We start from the raw sequence: 16,686 nt of genomic DNA, 5'->3' as shown, positions 1-16,686 counted from the left end.
ACTCTGCAGAACCCGTATGGTGGTGGAAGGAGAGAGCGGACTCTGAAACTTGTCCTCTGATGTCCATACTAGCAGCTGACACAAAATAGTTTATTAAGGGAACAAGGGAAGAGGTGCCCTATGGGAAAGTGCTGGAATGTGAAGACTCCACCCTTTTGTTCAGGAACTGGAGCAGGTCTGGCGTTGCCTGAGGCTGCCCAGAGTCTCAGGGGCGAGGGCAGACGTTGAGGCTTCGGTCAGCAAAGCAGCATCTTCCCAGGAGCCTGAAGGGGAACCAGGAAAGTGTCAAACAAAATCGCAAATGAGACAGGTTAAGAGGAATGGGATGGCGTTCCCACCACACATCACCCCATTACACCGTGCCCTCACCGTCACTAGCCTCTGGCTCCTGCTCCCCTTCTCCATTCAGAGGCTGCTTCTCTGGTTTCTCTTCCTCAGACAGCTGACCCTCTTCAGCCAAAAGAGGAACAACAGAGGTGCGACGAAAGGTGAGACCCAGGATGGCTGGGTCTGAGACTGAAGGGGAGTGTGGGGGATGAGGACGGTGGAAGAGGAACGGAGGAAACATACCTGTTCCTGAGGGATCCTCAGGGCTCTCGCCATCCTCTGTCACATCTGACTGCTGGGTAGACGCCTGACCTTCAGGTCCCACAAACAGAGGACAGCTAGGGTCAGTGGTTAGTCTTGTCTTGCAGTGCCAACTCCACCTCCTCCAACCTCTCCTTGCACCCTCAGTTCCAGTGTACAACATGCTTTATACTGGAGCAGGCAGACCCTCAATGATACTGTCAACCAACCGCTTTACCTGGCTGATGGCGAGAGATCCGACGCTGGGCCCCGTGTCCTGAATTATCCCTTTGTCGGATATTAACCTGTGGAGCAGTAACCACCGAGCAGTGATGCCTGACTCCCCTCTGTAGTAATCACACCCTATCCCTAACATGCCCCTGATCACCAAGGTAAGAAAACGGGCGCTTTGCCCCTTGAGACCTGCAAAGAGAAGCGGTGTCGGGGCCAGACAGCACCCCACACCCACTGCATATAGCTGAAGAGCGCGATGACACTGAGGAATGTGAAGTTGCTGGCCACACCCACGAAGGCGCAGGTCATGGGGAAGTTGTATAGCAGGTACCTGGGGTGAGAAATAGGGTCGGGAATGGAGGGAACAGCAGTTACTAGATAGCACTGGCCTCCATCACTCCAGAAATATTTGTGGGACAGCTTGAGTGAGTGTGGCTGGAGTTGTCCTCTGCCACTGTGGCACCACTCCCCAGCCCAGGTTCCAGACCACCCTGCACCAGGTTCTAATAAAGGCCAAGGGTTTCAGGCAGTCTCAGAATCACAAGGCCACCGCATTACAATGGCTTCAACTGTAACTTCTCTGTTCACTCCAACACTTTCTGAGCCAGTGGAACAAGGCAGTGGATTACATGGAGATTTTATTGGGGCAGAGTATGTGTGTGGATCTCATTATGCTGCCTGAGTACCAGGGTCTAGACACAGGGCACTGCACCTGGCTCACCTGATACTTTTTCCCTCTTTTCATTATTTATGTTGAAAGTCTTTCTTTACAGCTCAAGATTTCTTGCCTTAGGCCCAGCCAGCACTGGAATGAAAGGGTCTGTCTTCTCATATGGAATATTAAAAAAGTGCCTGTTATGGGCTGGAGAGATGGCTCAGTGGTTAAGAGCACTGGCTGCTCTTCCAAAGGTCCTGAGTTCAATTCCCAGCAACCACATGGTGGCTCCCAACCATCTGTAATGAGATCTGATGCCCTCTTCTGGTGTGTCTGAAGACAGCAATAGTGTATTCATATGCATAAAATATTTTTTTTTTCCGGAGCTGAGGATGGAACCCAGGGCCTTGCGCTTGCTAGGCAAGCACTCTACCACTGAGCTAAATCCCCAACCCCATAAAATAAATATTTTAAAAAACAGTGCCTGTTAAAATTTTATGTCTGAGTATTTGCCTGAATGTATGCGCATATATCACATAGATGCCCAGCGTCTCCAAAGATAGGAAGAACACATAAGAGCCCCTGTGACTTGCCTTTTGAGTGGTTTTAACCCCTGAGCCATCTCTCCGGCCCCTCTCACATGGGACTTCTTTTTAAAATGTATTATATTTATATGAGTACAGTGTGTAGCTGTCGTCAGACACACCAGAAGAGGGCATCAGATCCTGTTACACTTAGATGGTTGTGAGCCACCATGAGGTTGCTGGGAATTGAACCCAGGACCTCTGGAAGAGCAGTCAGTGCTCTTAACCACTGAGCCGCCTTTCCAGCCCTTACATGGGGTTCTTCTTCTTTTTTTTTTTTTTTTCTTTTTTTTGGAGCTGGGGACCGAACCCAGGGCCTTGCGCTTCCTAGGTAAGTGCTCTACCACTGAGCTAAATCCCCAGCCCCGGGGTTCTTCTTTTTTTTTTTTTTCCGGAGCTGGGGATGCTGGGGACCGAACCCAGCGCCTTAGCGCTCTACCACTGAGTTTCATCCCAACCCCCTCACATGGGGTTCTTAAGAAGCTCTCTTGAAAGCTGATAAGCATAGTGAAGCCAGGGTTCACTATGGCCTTGGTAAAACATGATGTGACTGTTACTGGTCACCTCTTCCTGGTACTCTCTCTTCATTTGAGGGCAGGTCACAGGAAAGCTGTCAGGGTTTCCTTCCGTGGCTTTTTTACCTGAGTCCAGTGAAGTGGGCATGGATGCGGAGGTAAGCTCCATACATCTGGACACGCTTGCTGTGGACTTCGATAATTGCCCCAGTTGTTGGTACATACTGCAAGGAGACAGGTGACAGCACAGTCAGTCCGAGGTCCACTCCAGTCTTTGTGGCTCTTGCAGTTGGACTGCCCATGGGCTCCCTCAGGTACGAGCTTAGGCCAGCTGACAAGTTGTCTCCTAACTCTGTCAGCCCGCTTACCGAATTCTCCCTATAGTCAGAGTAGAGTTCTACTTCCAGGAGCTGCTTCTGTTCTGCAAAGCCAAACAGCAGCAGGCTGGAGAACACCAGCGTGTCGAGCATCTGTAGCAGCTGAGAGCGGTAATGAAGCATCACCTGACAGGGCCAAGAGGACAGGTTGGGGACAGAGGCTCTCTCCATGCTTGAGCAATGAGCTCATTCCAGGCTTCCGGCTCCTTCACTCCCCCCCCCCCCCCCCCCAGTCACCACCTACCAACCTTCCATCTGTTCCAGGAACCGCTCATCTCCTAAGTCTAACGCAGTGAAAGTCCCCTGTCTAGAACTGCAGTCTGCTCTCTGGGTTGGATCTGTGTCCCAACATACCACACCCAAAGCTTCCCTCAGACTGAGCAGCTCTGGTGACAGGTTAACAGTGGGGACAAGTATTGAATAAGCTTTCACTACATGTTAATAAGAACCCTGCATTTCTTCCTAGACTTGCTAGGAGGAAGATATTCTAAAACTCTAGCAATAAGGCCAGTTGTCTCAAGGCTGGTATGTTTCTGCTGTCTGCTTGTTTTCACAGCAGATGTGTTATTTACTCTAAAGGTGGGCATTTACTGCCATAGGATACTAGGTGTTTGGCAAATGTTTCACTTATTAAGCAGAGTCTCCTCTTATCCTGGTTTGGGCCTGATCTCGTAGCCAAGAAGGTCTTCCCAGACATTCTGATTTTCCCATCATTGTCAACAAATTGTTAGATTGTCCATGAACACTTACCGAGCGTGAAGAAGTGGAGATGATTCGGCCACCTCTGGTATAGCACGAAACGGTGACTAAGAACATGCCCAAGTCTTGATTCACAGGGGATTCTGGCAGCTCAAGCTCTAAGGTGACTCGATATGGCTGTCCATACATCAGCACCTGCCCAAGGTGTTAAAAAATCTTGTAAAAAATATTTTGTGGGGTTGGGGATTTAGCTCAGTGGTAGAGCGCTTGCCTAGCAAGCGCAAGGCCCTGGGTTCAGTCCCCAGCTCCGGAAAAAAAAAGAAAAAAATATTTTGTGGAGTTTTTTGTTTTTGTTTTTTTTTTCTTTTTTTCGGAGCTGGGGACCGAACCCAGGGCCTTGCACATGCTAGGCAAGCTCTCTACCACTGAGCTAAATCCCCAACCCCTTGTGGAGTTTTGAGAACTGGCCTGGAACTCACTCTGTAGTCAGGTTGGCCTCAAATTCAGAGAGTCACTTGCCTCTGCCTCCCCAGTGCTGTGATTAAAGGTATGTGTCACTACGCCTGGCATGTCTTAATTATTATTATTTTTTAAAGTGTACTGTCTCTGCTTCTTTAAGTACTCAACAAAATCCCTTGGGTCCACAGGACTTCCCACTGTTTAATCGTGATTCAATGCTGCCCCCTCCTGGTCACTGAATACCCTGGCTTTCCAGACTTCTTTTATGTTGGCTAGTTTGATTTGATTTTATTTGGAGCCTAGGGGTTGTCAGGTAGGGAACCCTGTGTTTTGAGTGGGCCTTGCTATGTATCTCTGGCTAGCCAAGCTCTTACTATAAACTCTCAAGTTCCTGGAATTTTCTCTTGCTTCAGCCTCTGGTGCTGAAATTTTGGGCATATGCCACCACATTCACCTGCCAACTCTTAGGTCTGACTGCTACAACGTTTGCGAGAAGAGCCCTGTTGCATTTCTTTTCCAAAAGTGAACAGTCACACTGCCAACTGGGCCATCTGTGATTCAGGCCTGTGTGCCGCTGGAGCGGTCCCTCTGGGCCTCGTCTGCCCTCACTGGCTAATTAAGCAAGTGCTACCTTGCCTCCCTAGCCAGCTCTTGCTCAACCACTGTAGTGGCAGATCATCTTGTTACCCTGGTCTTTCTTAACTTTTTAAGGCAGAGAGCTTATTAATGAAAAGAATTACGTTTGCGTATCTGTATCAGTGTGTGTGCAACGCTGAATTTATTAGAAACGATAGAACTGCCCGGGGTGGCAGGGCGTGTTTTTAAGCCCAGCACTCAGAGGGCCAAAGGAAGGAGGATATCTGTGCATTCAAAGCCAGCCTAGTTTAAATTGCAAGTTCCAGGCCTGCCAAAGCTACCTAGTGAAACCATGTCCCAAGTAAATAAGTAAATGATACAACTGTATGCCTCGAGGTAACCTGTATATAATATACATTTTACCTTGAGAAACCTATTAAGAACAAAACTAGAAAAGTGGTGGCTGAAAAATAAATCAAGGCCTGGCATGGTGGTTGTGAAGCAGGGAAGTCTGAGGTTGCCCACTTCCAGCCTGGGCTAGTACTGCTTGCCTTTAATTCCAGTCCACAGGAGGCTGAGACGCAGAGACCACAACTTCAAGGTTACCTGTTTTTCAAGTAGTCTAGGCTAACCTTTCTGCCTCTACCTCCCGAGCTCCTTTGGTTTTTTATGACAGGGTATCACTATGGGCTGGCCTGGAACTAACTTACCCAGGATGTCCTTAAACTCCTAAACTCAAGATATCCTCCCTAGGGTGGTGGCAGCTCACACATTTAGTACCACTTGGGAGGCAAAGGCAGGTAGATCTCAGAGTGCAAGGCCAGCCTGGTCAGCATCCGTCTATGATAAAGTAATGTGATTACAGATGTGTGCCACTGTGTGAGAGCTGATATTCTACTGTAAAGTCAGTTTCTTCTTAAATACCACTTAAAAAAATAATGTTCAAGTTATAACTGACAAATTAAAAAAACTCATGTAATAAAGAATGACGCTAATTCCTAAAGTCCTTTTTTTTGTTTGTTTTATTTTTTGATCTCAAGGGCCATTTTAAGCTTGGAACCCTATTTTTTATCAGAGCCTCTAGGGAGGTAGGGTCTGGCTCTGTAGCCCAAGCTGATATCAAACTTGGAATAATCTTCCTGCCTCTTTTTTCTCCTAGTGCTGGCATTACAGATATGTGTCACAGTGACTGGGACCAACTTCCAGATTTTCTTCTCAACCTCTGCTTGCTTCAGAGCCTTTCTCTCAAGTCTCTGTTGCTCAATCTCTGTCCTCACCGTCACCTCACCTCTCTCTCAGGCAATCAAGGCCGCCGTCCAGTTCTCATACTCACCCGGTCACGTCCACTCTTAGTCAGCGAGACATTGGCAACAGGGAAAGAGCAGAGCGAAGCAGTAGAGGAATCACAGTCTGTCCTAAATAAGAAGGGACAAAGGACACTTTGAGGCCTGCTGTGCCTGCCCACACCTGGTCTCTGGGGCTGCCTCCTTCCATCCATCCCTTTTCTCCATTACAGGAAATGGAGAACAAATGTGACCACTAGAGTCAAGATATCCTAGTGAGACCTTCATCCCCTTCCCACTATTTAAGTGGTTTCCTCATTAGAACAGAGCCCATAGGGAGGAAGCAAAGGACACCTAGGGGTCCTACAGTCTCCCTTGAAGATCTCAGGGCATGTAGATTTCAGGGCTCCTGTCCTAGAGATCTGATTCAGCTGTTCTGGTCTGAGGCCCATGTGGGAAAAAGAAATTCCTCCTAAAGGATCTATGGATATGTCTTTTAAAGATAAATTATATGCAAACCTGCACATAGTATATGGATACACAGGTCATGCCTAGTGTACATACACACACACCCTGTAATGTAAGACTCATGTTCCCTTGAGGCTGGAGAGATGGTCTAAATGGTCAAGAGCACTGGCTGCTCTTGGCAGAGGACCTGAGTTCAATTCCTAGCATCCACGTGGCAGTCACAACTCCAGTTTCAGGGGATCTGGCACCTTCCCACAGTCATACAGGCAGGCAAAACACCAATGCACATGAAATAAAAATAATTATTAAAACAAAAAAGATTCATGTTCTCTAGACGTTTAGGTGGGTCTACATTAGAAACAATAGCACAGATTTGGGACCGGGAAAACAAGATTTTAAACCAATGATCGTAATGTTTTATGTATGTGATTAGCCTTATAGCCATTGTTGGGAGACATACAGAGAATTTGGCAGTGTGAGTCAAATGGATATGAGCTAGGTGACTAGGTAAGAAGTAGGACTTGCGGGGCTGGGGATTTAGCTCAGTGGTAGAGCGCTTGCCTAGGAAGCGCAAGGCCCTGGGTTCGGTCCCCAGCTCCGGAAAAAAAAGAACCAAAAAAAAAAAAAAAAAAAAAAAAAAAAAAAAAAAAGTAGGACTTGCTTGGGTTACTGTACATACCCTTGGGGCGAGTGGCAGTAAACTAAAAGGCAAAGGTGGTATTTCCTAATGGCTCATGTGTTAGATGCCCGTGGGGGCTTGGATTGGCTCAAAGGTTTCGTGCAACCTAAGCAGAACAGACTCTGCTCCTTTGAGTCTAAAAGCAAATCTCCTTTTCTTTCTTTCTTTCTTTCTTTTTTTTTTAAACCCTTTTGAGACAAGTTCTCGACCTGTATTCCAGGCTAGTCTGGAACTCATGGTAATTCCCCCAGTCAGCCTCTCAAGACTGGTATTACACTTGTGACAGGCTCTCTTTCTCGGTTTTTCACCACAATTCAGCAGCAGAGGTAGACCTAGAACCCTAGAGCTTTACTCCCCAGACCTGCTCCGGTCGTGGCCCAGGAGGGGAGAAGTCCTGTTAGCACACTAGAATCAGATTCGATCCTCTGTCAGTACCAGGATTCCACAGAGTACACTCCAGAAGTCCTTGAAGTAATTTCAGGTTAAGATTAATCTACTTCGATGGCACAGCCTTCTCACCTGTAATAGAAATGCACAGGGCTGAGGTGGCTGACGGTCGGCATGTAGGAGTAGTAGAAAGAACCGTAGAGGAACACAGACACCCAAAGCAAAAGGAGGATGGTACAAAAGAGCACCCCAAACTGCAGCATCAGCCTGCGGGCGCGGCCTGCCAACACATGGCCCACTTCCTGGGCCCACAGCAAGGCAGGGACTGGTGGGTCATTGACCATGATGGGGACAGCAGGGGATCTGGCCCCAGTTTCAGGCCTTGAGTTCCTGGCTGGTCTTCCACTGGGACGATACACTTGGCCATGGGGTAGGGCAGCTGAAGGTTCCTGGAGAAAGAGAAGAGAAAAATAGTTTCTTTTCCAGGGGAGCTGGAGACAAAAAAAAAAAAAAACAAAAAAAACAAAAAAAAACAAAAACAAACTTATTCAACTGGCTTTGAAAACCAGCGATAGCAGGACAAAGCAACATCATTCTTTCACATGTGCTTCCCTTCCAATTACTCCTTCACCTCCCTCCACTGAGTTCTCTTCCAGCTACTGCCTCAGTGGAACTCTTCCTCCAGGCCCTGGAGCCTGGGACAAACTTCCTTGATACACTCGCAGAAGTGGCCCTTAAATCTCTCTCGAAACACAGATGACATGGAACCAGAATGCCAGAGGTTTGCATGGAGGTGAGTGACTTGCCTAAGGTCGCACAGCCCGAAAGTCCGGCTCAAAGCCAGCAGCCTCCTTAGAAAAGTCAAAATTGCCGCTGGAGTGTCTTCCCTCCGCCTGGGCCTGTGCTCGCTCACGGAGGAGGTGACCCCTAACCTGGCACAGCGCCCGGTGGACGACGCTGCGGCGCCCACCCCTTGGGGTAAGGCGGTGGACACGAGCTCGCCACCGCAGCGAGGCAGACTCACCGGCCTCCCGCTGCCCAAGCAATTTAGAGAAGGCAGTTCCGGCTGCTGAGGAAGCCCCGCCCATCTGTCAATCTCCTGCAGGGGCTGAGCCTTGTATAGAGGGCAGAGCCTGTAAAGTGCTTTGCTCACCCGTCTCTGCCAGAAGCCCATTACACTTTAGTTGAGTGACTAAAGGAACAGTTCACTCTTCACCCAGGCCCCATTATAATCTCCAACGCAAGCTGAGACTCAGCAGCGTCCCCTTGGTCCTCCTATCCAGGACCTCAATCACAACCCTCTGTCATACCTTTTTACCACCGGTCTTCTCAATGTGATTGAGTGCAGGTGTGAAATGAATGCTGGCTTTTTTTTTTTTTTTTTTTAATTTTTGCTTTTTATTCAGTAGAGTTCCTTGGGCCTGTGGGAGTCCAAAGGGAGCTCAGAGAACCTTGCACCCTGACGGAACCTGAATCTTGTGTGTTGCACAGATGGTGCCTTCCGCTAGTCAAGCATGGCAGCATTTCAACCCTTTTCAGTCTCCAGTTTATGCTGCGTGATGTGATTGACCTTCTGTGACCCATGTGATGCAGCAACCTCAAAATCCCTACAAAAAACATGAGACTAGATCTCTAAAGGTGGCATCTTCTAGATAACATCCTCCAGGAGGCAAGGCCAATGCACATCTTTTTTAAATAGTAGCAATCTACTCAAATTACATGAGAAATTTCAAATTAATTCCCTATCTCCCCAACCCCACCTCTTGCCACCCTACTCCGCACTCCGAGAAGCCCACCTGTGTTCACAATATTCACACTGACTCTCGTGCAAGGCACCTTACCTCCTCTTTGTCTGATCCTTTGACCGGGTCTCTGCATGTCTCTTTCCCCCCAGCTTCTCGTCTGTGATGTATCATTTCTTTAAATATCTTCCTGATGGTTACCTCTGCTGCCCCTGGATCCCCAACTCAAATCACTTGTGGGTACAAAGTGGTGATCTAGAAGCTGATCACCTGTAGAGTGTCACATCTTCCTAGATCTGAAGAATGGAGGGTCACTGAAAGAAATGAAGATTCAGGTACTAAGTGCTGTGTCAGGGTTGGGGGGGGGGTGTAGCAGTCCAGCTGATGTCAGACTTTCAAATGAGCAGGGTCTCCCGCAGCGGGTACAGACTCTAATGCAGGGGCTGTCACAGGCCCAGACCACCCCATTTGAGAGGGGAGCCTGCTTCTGCCTCAGGTCCTTTGGGGAGGGATCTACTTTAGACTAAGGGCGTCTACAATGGGCAGGGGCAGGTAGTGAGATAGCAACAGTGAGGGTGTGCACAGGGGATGCAAACAGCAGACAGACTCCCCCACTGTCCAGGCAGTTGGTATGCTCCAGAATCTGAGCAGCTCCTTCCAGCATCCTTCATCCTTCAGGTACCAGCCATCTGGGCAGTGCTTAAGCTGCAGAAACTGAGACCACCCCTCCAAGGATCTCCAGTCTGAGCGTCTCCAGTGACCTTCTCTGCATTAACTGTCAGTGCTACAGATATTTTTAGCTCCAAGTCCTGGCAGGGTGGGGCACTTATCTGAGGCAGGGTTTGGTGCCCCCTCCCCACTGACCCTACATCTCAGGCTGCGGCTGCTGCTGCTGCTGTCACTTCAGGTGAGTAGAGAGCAGCTTTTTTTCTCTTTAGGGCTTAAGGGGACATGTGGCTGATGTAATTTCATCAGGGTGGGGCTCTTTCTGACTGAGGCTTTTATTGCTGGTAACATACTTGGCTCGAAGACTTAAAATCCTTAAATCGTTTGATGACCAAGACCCAGGATTAGGAGAGCATTTCATCTCATCTTCTCCATTCTCCCCACTTAAAAAAAAGGGGGGGGGGATGGCCACTGGAGAATGGAGATATTGAGGGCACAAAATATTGGGGCACAATCCTAGCTGTGTGGTTGCTGAAGAGCCGAGTGCTTCAGCTGAGGGTACTGAGTTATCTGTCTTTACTCCAGGATGAAAGGGGAGACCCCCGTTAACAGCACTATGAGTATTGGCCAAGCACGCAAGATGGTGGAACAGCTTAAGATTGAGGCCAGCTTGTGCCGGATAAAGGTGGGTGCGATCCTGGCTCCCATTAGTCCTCCAGGCCTCAACTGTAGGTTTGCAAACCCCCGGAGAAGAAAAAAAAATGCTTCTTTTCTTGACACCCTGAGGTCAGAGGCAGAAACTGGGCTTTGTCAGCAAAGTTGTTCCGAGGACTGGCGTTGGGGGAGAGGGCTGTCTCAAAGGGCACTAGAAACAAAAAGATAGCCTTTTTGGCGAAGGAACTGCAGTCCCTCTCAGGAATTCTGGTTAATGTTTCCCCTCCTGGCTGTGTCCCAGGTGTCCAAGGCAGCAGCAGACCTGATGACTTACTGTGATGCCCACGCTTGTGAGGATCCCCTCATCACTCCTGTGCCCACTTCGGAGAACCCCTTCCGGGAGAAGAAGTTCTTCTGTGCGCTCCTCTGAAGAGCGCTGTACCTCCTCTGAACTCATCTCCCCCTCCCAGACCCGCCCTTAGATTGGAAATCATAGCAGTCCATTTCTACCCGCACTTATCCTGAGATTATCTGAAGCACAAGGCCCTCCTTACCCACCTCTACCCCATCTCCTCACCCTTTCAGGCCAACTCCAAGCACTCTATCTATAAAGGGACCCCGCTAAACTGCCAAAATCCTGCCTGTTTCCCTCGGTGATCCATCCGTTCAGGCAATGGAGAGGGGGATGCCCGGGTGCTCACCTGGAGCTACGAAAAGGTAAAGGCATTTGAAGAATAAAGTCATTCAGAGCCTCAGAGGACAACGCCTGTGTTAGCGTTCTTGGGAAAGAGGATCCTTAGTCGATACACTTGCCATATTCAGGGAACAGGGCCAGTCGAGCCGGTTAGACATCGTAAGGATTGGAGATCACGGAGTATAAGGCGCCCGAGCGCCCCCAGTGGGGGTTTGTTAAAATGAGCGCTCAAAAGCGGCGGAGCATTCAAACGAGCGTGCAATGAAAGCGGCAAGGGCCAGTAGGGTGGGTTTCCGTGGGCCCAGGGACAGCAGCCCCGGGTGGAGGTGGCCTGAGGGGCCGTAGGGCGGGACAGGGCGACTCAGCGCCTGCAGCCAATGTCCAAGATGGCGGCTGCCTGTTTGTACCCGCATGGAGGCACGCGCTAAGGGTGCACGGCACTGTTCTTAAAATGGCGGTCCCCAGCGGTCCCAATATGGAACGATCCCTTACGTGATCCTCTGGTCTTAAAATGGCTGCCCCTGCCCTCTCGAAGTCAGAGTCAGATCCTCTGTCCCATAGAATCTGGAACTAGACATGCTTTGGAGACCAAGCACTGAGTGGGGGCGGGGAGACACCTAAAGAGGTCATGGGTTCATTGTTCAGTGTGGTGACCAACACTCAGGAGGCAGAGGCATGTGGATCTCTTGAGTTCCAAGCCAGCCACTGATACACAATGAAATTCTGACTTAAAACAACTAGTCATTAGGACTGGGGCCCAAGAAGCACAATGTGAATTTTGCAGAATTTCACCTGAGTCTCCTTTTGAGGCATTATATGTAATAATACGAGTGTGTTAATCTATCTTGGAGCACCCCTTCCCTTGGTCTCTCTGGGACCTAAATAAGTAACAGATTTCTGTTATGGTTTTCTTTTTTTTTTTTTTTTTTTTTTTTTGGTTCTTTTTTTTTTTCGGAGCTGGGGACCGAACCCAGGGCCTTGCGCTTCCTAGGTAAGCGCTCTACCACAGAGCTAAATCCCCAGCCCCTGTTATGGTTTTCTTGTTGAATTGGGGCTTTTTATTTTCTCCTCAGGGTGACTGAAGAACGTGTTAAGAAGGGGTCAGAATGATGTCTGACTGGAAACCTTGTCTCATGAATGCCTCCTAGATTAAGAATTGCTGGAGGTGGGGTTGGGGATTTGGCTCAGTGGTAGAGCGCTTGCCTAGCAAGTGCAAGGCCCTGGGTTCGGTCCCCAGCTCCGAAAAAAAGAAAAGGAAAAAAAAAAAAAAAAAAAAAAAGAATTGCTGGAGGTTTAGAAGACCCAGATTTACCTCCTAGAAGCTTTTTTGTTTTAAGAATTAATGTACATACATCTTTTAGATCCTAGGCCACAATTAACTGTCCCAGTTGTTTTAATTCATGCATCAAGATCTCTTAAACGACAAATCGTTCTGGGTAGGAAGGTCTAGGCTAGTTTTAGTTTTGTGCATGGGTATTATTGGGCTGCCTCGTATGTTCACTGGATAGCCCATCTCTCCTAACCCCCATTTTTCCTAAAATTTCTTTCCCAAAATGACAAGGGGAAAGGAATAAAGCAACAAAAGTGAGGTAGGTGGAGGGGTAGTGACAGGCAGATTCCCTGGGTGTCATAACCAAATGGCTGAACAGGTACAGGTGCTTGACTGAAGGCCCAATGAGTTCCATCCATCAAGGTGGTAGGGGGATAACTCAGAGTTCTTCTGACTCCACAAGAGTTACAAACACACACACACACACACACACACACACACACACACACACACACACACACACACACACACACACACAGAGAGCTTGAGCATTTATTTTTTTATTTTTATTTTTTCGGAGCTGGGGACCGAACCCAGAGCCTCTACCACTGAGCTAAATCCCCAACCCCAGTTTGAGCATTTATCTTTGCCCATTCTTTCTTGTGAAAACTCTAGGCAGGATCCTTGTTTATAATCCCTGCCTGCTCACAATGTCTAGAATGCAATAGGTGCCCAATGCCTGATGAATGTTTTTTCTATTTGTATACGCTTACACTGTACAAATGGAACAGCAGGAGACTAAAAATCCTTTTCCTACTGTAACATGTATCAGTGTTGGGCAAATACCAGGGTAGTCAGACTAATCTCCTTTTCAGCTCAGATGTGACAAAAAGCCAAAAGTGCTTAAATGTGGTATTAGTGATATTAGGTTAACCCTCACCCTACTTTCTCCCCTAAAAGTCCCATCTTGGTTTTCTCACACGATTGATACCTATTCAAATTAGGAGTGAATATCTGGTTGAGGAGAAAACAGGACTAGCAATTAGTACAGACAAGATGTAAGCTATTACCATCAAAATAATTAAGAGTAGGGACAGAAGAGATTTTTTTTAGGATTAGCTGTTTTTAGGATTATCTGCTGCTCTTAGAGAACTTGGGTTTACTTCTCAGGATCCACATGGTGGCTTCCAACTGATCTTAACTCCACTTCAAGAGGATCTAATGCTCTCTTATTCTGCATGCACCAGACACAAACATAGTACACACAGATATATGCAGACAAAACATTCATGAATATAAATCTTAGGAATAGACCGTTAGCAGATTGAGACAGGGTCTGAACTCTTGATCTTCCTCCCTCCAATCTCAAGGGCTAAGATTATACACATACACCACTATATACACCACTATACCCTGCTGTTCTTGGTTTGCTTTTGAAACAGGTTCTTGCTCTGTAAGCCAGGTTGATCTGGAATATTCTGGAATATTTTTAATTCATAACATTCCTCCTGTCTTGGCCTATCTAGTGTCAGGACAAAAACATGTGATATCACTAATTATACTCACACTAATTATAATGAGCTCTAATGCTGACTTTGAAATGCTGCAATGATGGAGCCCCAGATGGTTCAGTGGGCAGAAGTGCCTGCCATCAAGCCTGATGAATGTATTCAATCTTTGAGTCCTAAGTGGTAGACTAGAGAACCAACTCCCAAGTCATCCTTTGATCTTCACAGGTATACTGTAGCACATGTACCCCAGCCCCCACATACAAAACCAACAGGTAAAAACACAAAAGTCCTACTGAGCCTGGTGCGGTAGCAGCCTACGCTACAATAGCCAACATTCAGTTTCAAGAGACAGAGACACAGTAAGAGCTTGTAGCTGGCAGCAGCAGCACATACACACTAAGCCTGGTTTGTGCATTGCAATGTTACTGTAGCTTTCATTCTTCAGATTCATTTGAAAAATGTAAACTTTTCTTTTTAGGTAATATTCACGCAAAAACTTATGGCTTTCACAAACGAGACCTTTCATTTAACATCAAACATTCAACTGTTTAGCAGAGCCCAAGAGTTTAGTTTTCCATTCTAATGGCTCAAGATTTTAGAAGACGGATAGAGAGACGGCTCAGTGTTTAGGAGCACTTGCTGCTCTGGCAGAGGACCAGGATTCAGAGTTCCTAGCACCACCATTTAAGCTCATACCCATGGGTCACTCCAGTTCCAGAGGATCCAATTTCCTCTTCTAGCCTCTAAAGGTACTGCACATATGTAGTAGACCCAGATGCAAGCCTAACATTCAAACACATAAATAAAATTAAAAATAAAAAAGAAGTTACTATCAGCACACACCAGGTAAGACAGCTCCCTACATAGCCAGTTCCCAAGTGAAGGCATTAGAGAAGAGAGCACAGCAGTCACACACACAGACGCTATCCTTGGCTGCAGCGTGTGCATCTTGATAACAAGCACTGAAAAACAGATGGCTCGGCACTGCATCAAAGTCTGGCAGTTTGTGTTTGTCCTTGGAACTTGCATAAGGATAGAAGAAAGACTCCACAAAAGTTGTCCTCTGACCACCATGTGCCCCATTTTATGCATGTACACTTGATCCCTGTGCACTTCTGTGCACACACCAAAATTTAAAATAGGTTAGTAAGATGGTTGTAGTGACAAACATGTATAAATGCAGCATTTTGGGATTTAAGGCATGATGATCCGGGCCAGTCTGGGATACAAGATTCTGCCTCAAAATAAATTATTTTGAAAAAAAAAATACATTATTAAAATAAACACCTCCACAATCATTCCAGTCAGTGCAGCCACAGGAGATAGGAAAATTCAATCCAAATTGTTATTTATTCTAAAACTGGAACTACTGTGTCTACATTTTTTGCCAGAATGGTGTAATGAGAACAGGGTAAGAGTTACATATGTAAACAATGACACAGTTACATTTTTAAAAATGGAACCCCTCCCCTCCCCACCCCCGTTTTTTGTTTTTTGTTTTTTGTTTTTTTTTACTGGCCACTTCCAAGAATGCTTTACAGGTTGTGCAAAAACATTTACAGGCTCCATGTGGTATTTGTTTGTTTGTTTTTTTAAACAAGTTTTTCCAACTACAACTACAACAGACATCTGATAAAACACTAAACAACTCTTCTAAGGAAAACAAAACCAGGGATTCCTCTTAATACCATAATCTACAACCCACACCTGCCCCAATAACATTTCTTTTCATAATAAAAACACAAGACAGAAACAAAATGCAGACATCCACTTTGATACAGGAGACCTCCTGAACAAACCCAACAAGGATGTGGCAGTTTCATTCTCCATTCAACTAGAAAAACAGCTTTTTAAAAAGAGGACTTTGACTTTTCTGGTGTTGTAAACCAACAGCGAGTATACTCTCTAACCCCTGTTGCCCCAAACTTCAGTGTTAAGTTTTTGCCCTTCTTATGGCTCCATCACCTAGAATCCAGGTCACAGACACTGTAAGTGTTACTTGTTGGAGGACTAACATCTGAAGGGACAGCTTCTGCCTCTGGAAATTAAGTTTCCTATTAAAACATAATTTTGTTCTAAGGGGATTGATTTCTTTGGGCTCCAGTTTCTATCTTTTTGCCCTGACATTATAAACAGTGCTTTCTCAAACTCCCTTTATAATACCAGTGAGTTACAAAAGATGCATGCAGTCATTCCACCCACTGCCACACACAAATCCATTGTGGCACCATAAGGGACAAGTGCAATAGAAAAGACACAGTATAAGCAAGCTTATCTCCTTCCAGGCTCCACTACAGCCTTGGAAAGAGGTCCTTGAGCAGAATGATGTGTCCTAACAAACCAGAGACTCAGAATGAGGTCTGCACACCCTGAGAAGCCCTGCATGGAAAGGACATCAGGACAGGTGAGACCCAAATCTCACCACAAATTTAACAAGAGAATTGCTCAGACAAGGAAGTGGAAGTGAAGTATGTCCTAGTAACTCAGCCCCGAGGTTTTCTCACCAGGAAGTGCTGTAGGATGCTGTTGCTGAGTAAGCTTTTAGCTAAGCAAGATAATGATTTAAATTGAAGATCAATATTGAAAGAGCAGTGCTATATCCAGCCCACATTCTTGAACCCAGCGACCTGTAGCTGTTCTGTCAAGAACTGGGAGGGTGCTGTTAA

General features: G+C 46.9%; 2 protein-coding genes across 5 annotated transcripts; one reads left to right on the top strand and one right to left on the bottom strand.

The window, feature by feature from the left end:
* Nucleotides 1-54: 54 nt before the first annotated feature.
* Bscl2 (BSCL2 lipid droplet biogenesis associated, seipin) lies at nt 55-11,831 on the bottom strand. Of its 4 annotated transcripts, none has more exons than NM_001012171.2 (12): nt 11,247-11,652; nt 9,325-9,539; nt 7,616-7,932; nt 6,000-6,081; nt 3,683-3,826; nt 2,924-3,058; nt 2,682-2,779; nt 991-1,132; nt 806-872; nt 571-639; nt 370-450; nt 55-263 (listed from the first exon to the last, which is right to left on the bottom strand). In NM_001012171.2, exons 2-12 carry the CDS (start codon nt 9,397-9,399, stop codon nt 160-162), a joined length of 1,314 nt encoding a protein of 437 aa, NP_001012171.2. In that variant the 5' UTR covers nt 9,400-9,539; nt 11,247-11,652; the 3' UTR covers nt 55-159. The 4 variants fall into 4 exon arrangements, with proteins under 4 accessions (NP_001012171.2, XP_063124426.1, XP_063124424.1 ...); XM_063268356.1 differs by lacking the exon at nt 11,247-11,652 and adding an exon at nt 11,732-11,831 and having other exon boundaries at nt 56-263; XM_063268354.1 differs by lacking the exon at nt 11,247-11,652 and adding an exon at nt 10,245-10,477 and having other exon boundaries at nt 56-263.
* Nucleotides 9,877-11,643, top strand: Gng3 (G protein subunit gamma 3). Its single transcript, NM_053658.1, has 3 exons — nt 9,877-10,132; nt 10,477-10,576; nt 10,847-11,643. The coding sequence occupies exons 2-3, from the start codon at nt 10,478-10,480 to the stop codon at nt 10,973-10,975; spliced, it is 228 nt and encodes a 75-aa protein (NP_446110.1). The 5' UTR covers nt 9,877-10,132; nt 10,477; the 3' UTR covers nt 10,976-11,643.
* Nucleotides 11,832-16,686: the final 4,855 nt, after the last annotated feature.

This window comes from Rattus norvegicus, chromosome 1 (assembly GCF_036323735.1).
Source record: "Rattus norvegicus strain BN/NHsdMcwi chromosome 1, GRCr8, whole genome shotgun sequence".
In the NCBI taxonomy this organism is placed as follows: domain Eukaryota; kingdom Metazoa; phylum Chordata; class Mammalia; order Rodentia; family Muridae; genus Rattus; species Rattus norvegicus.
This window is presented reverse-complemented; position numbering and strand designations above follow the sequence as displayed.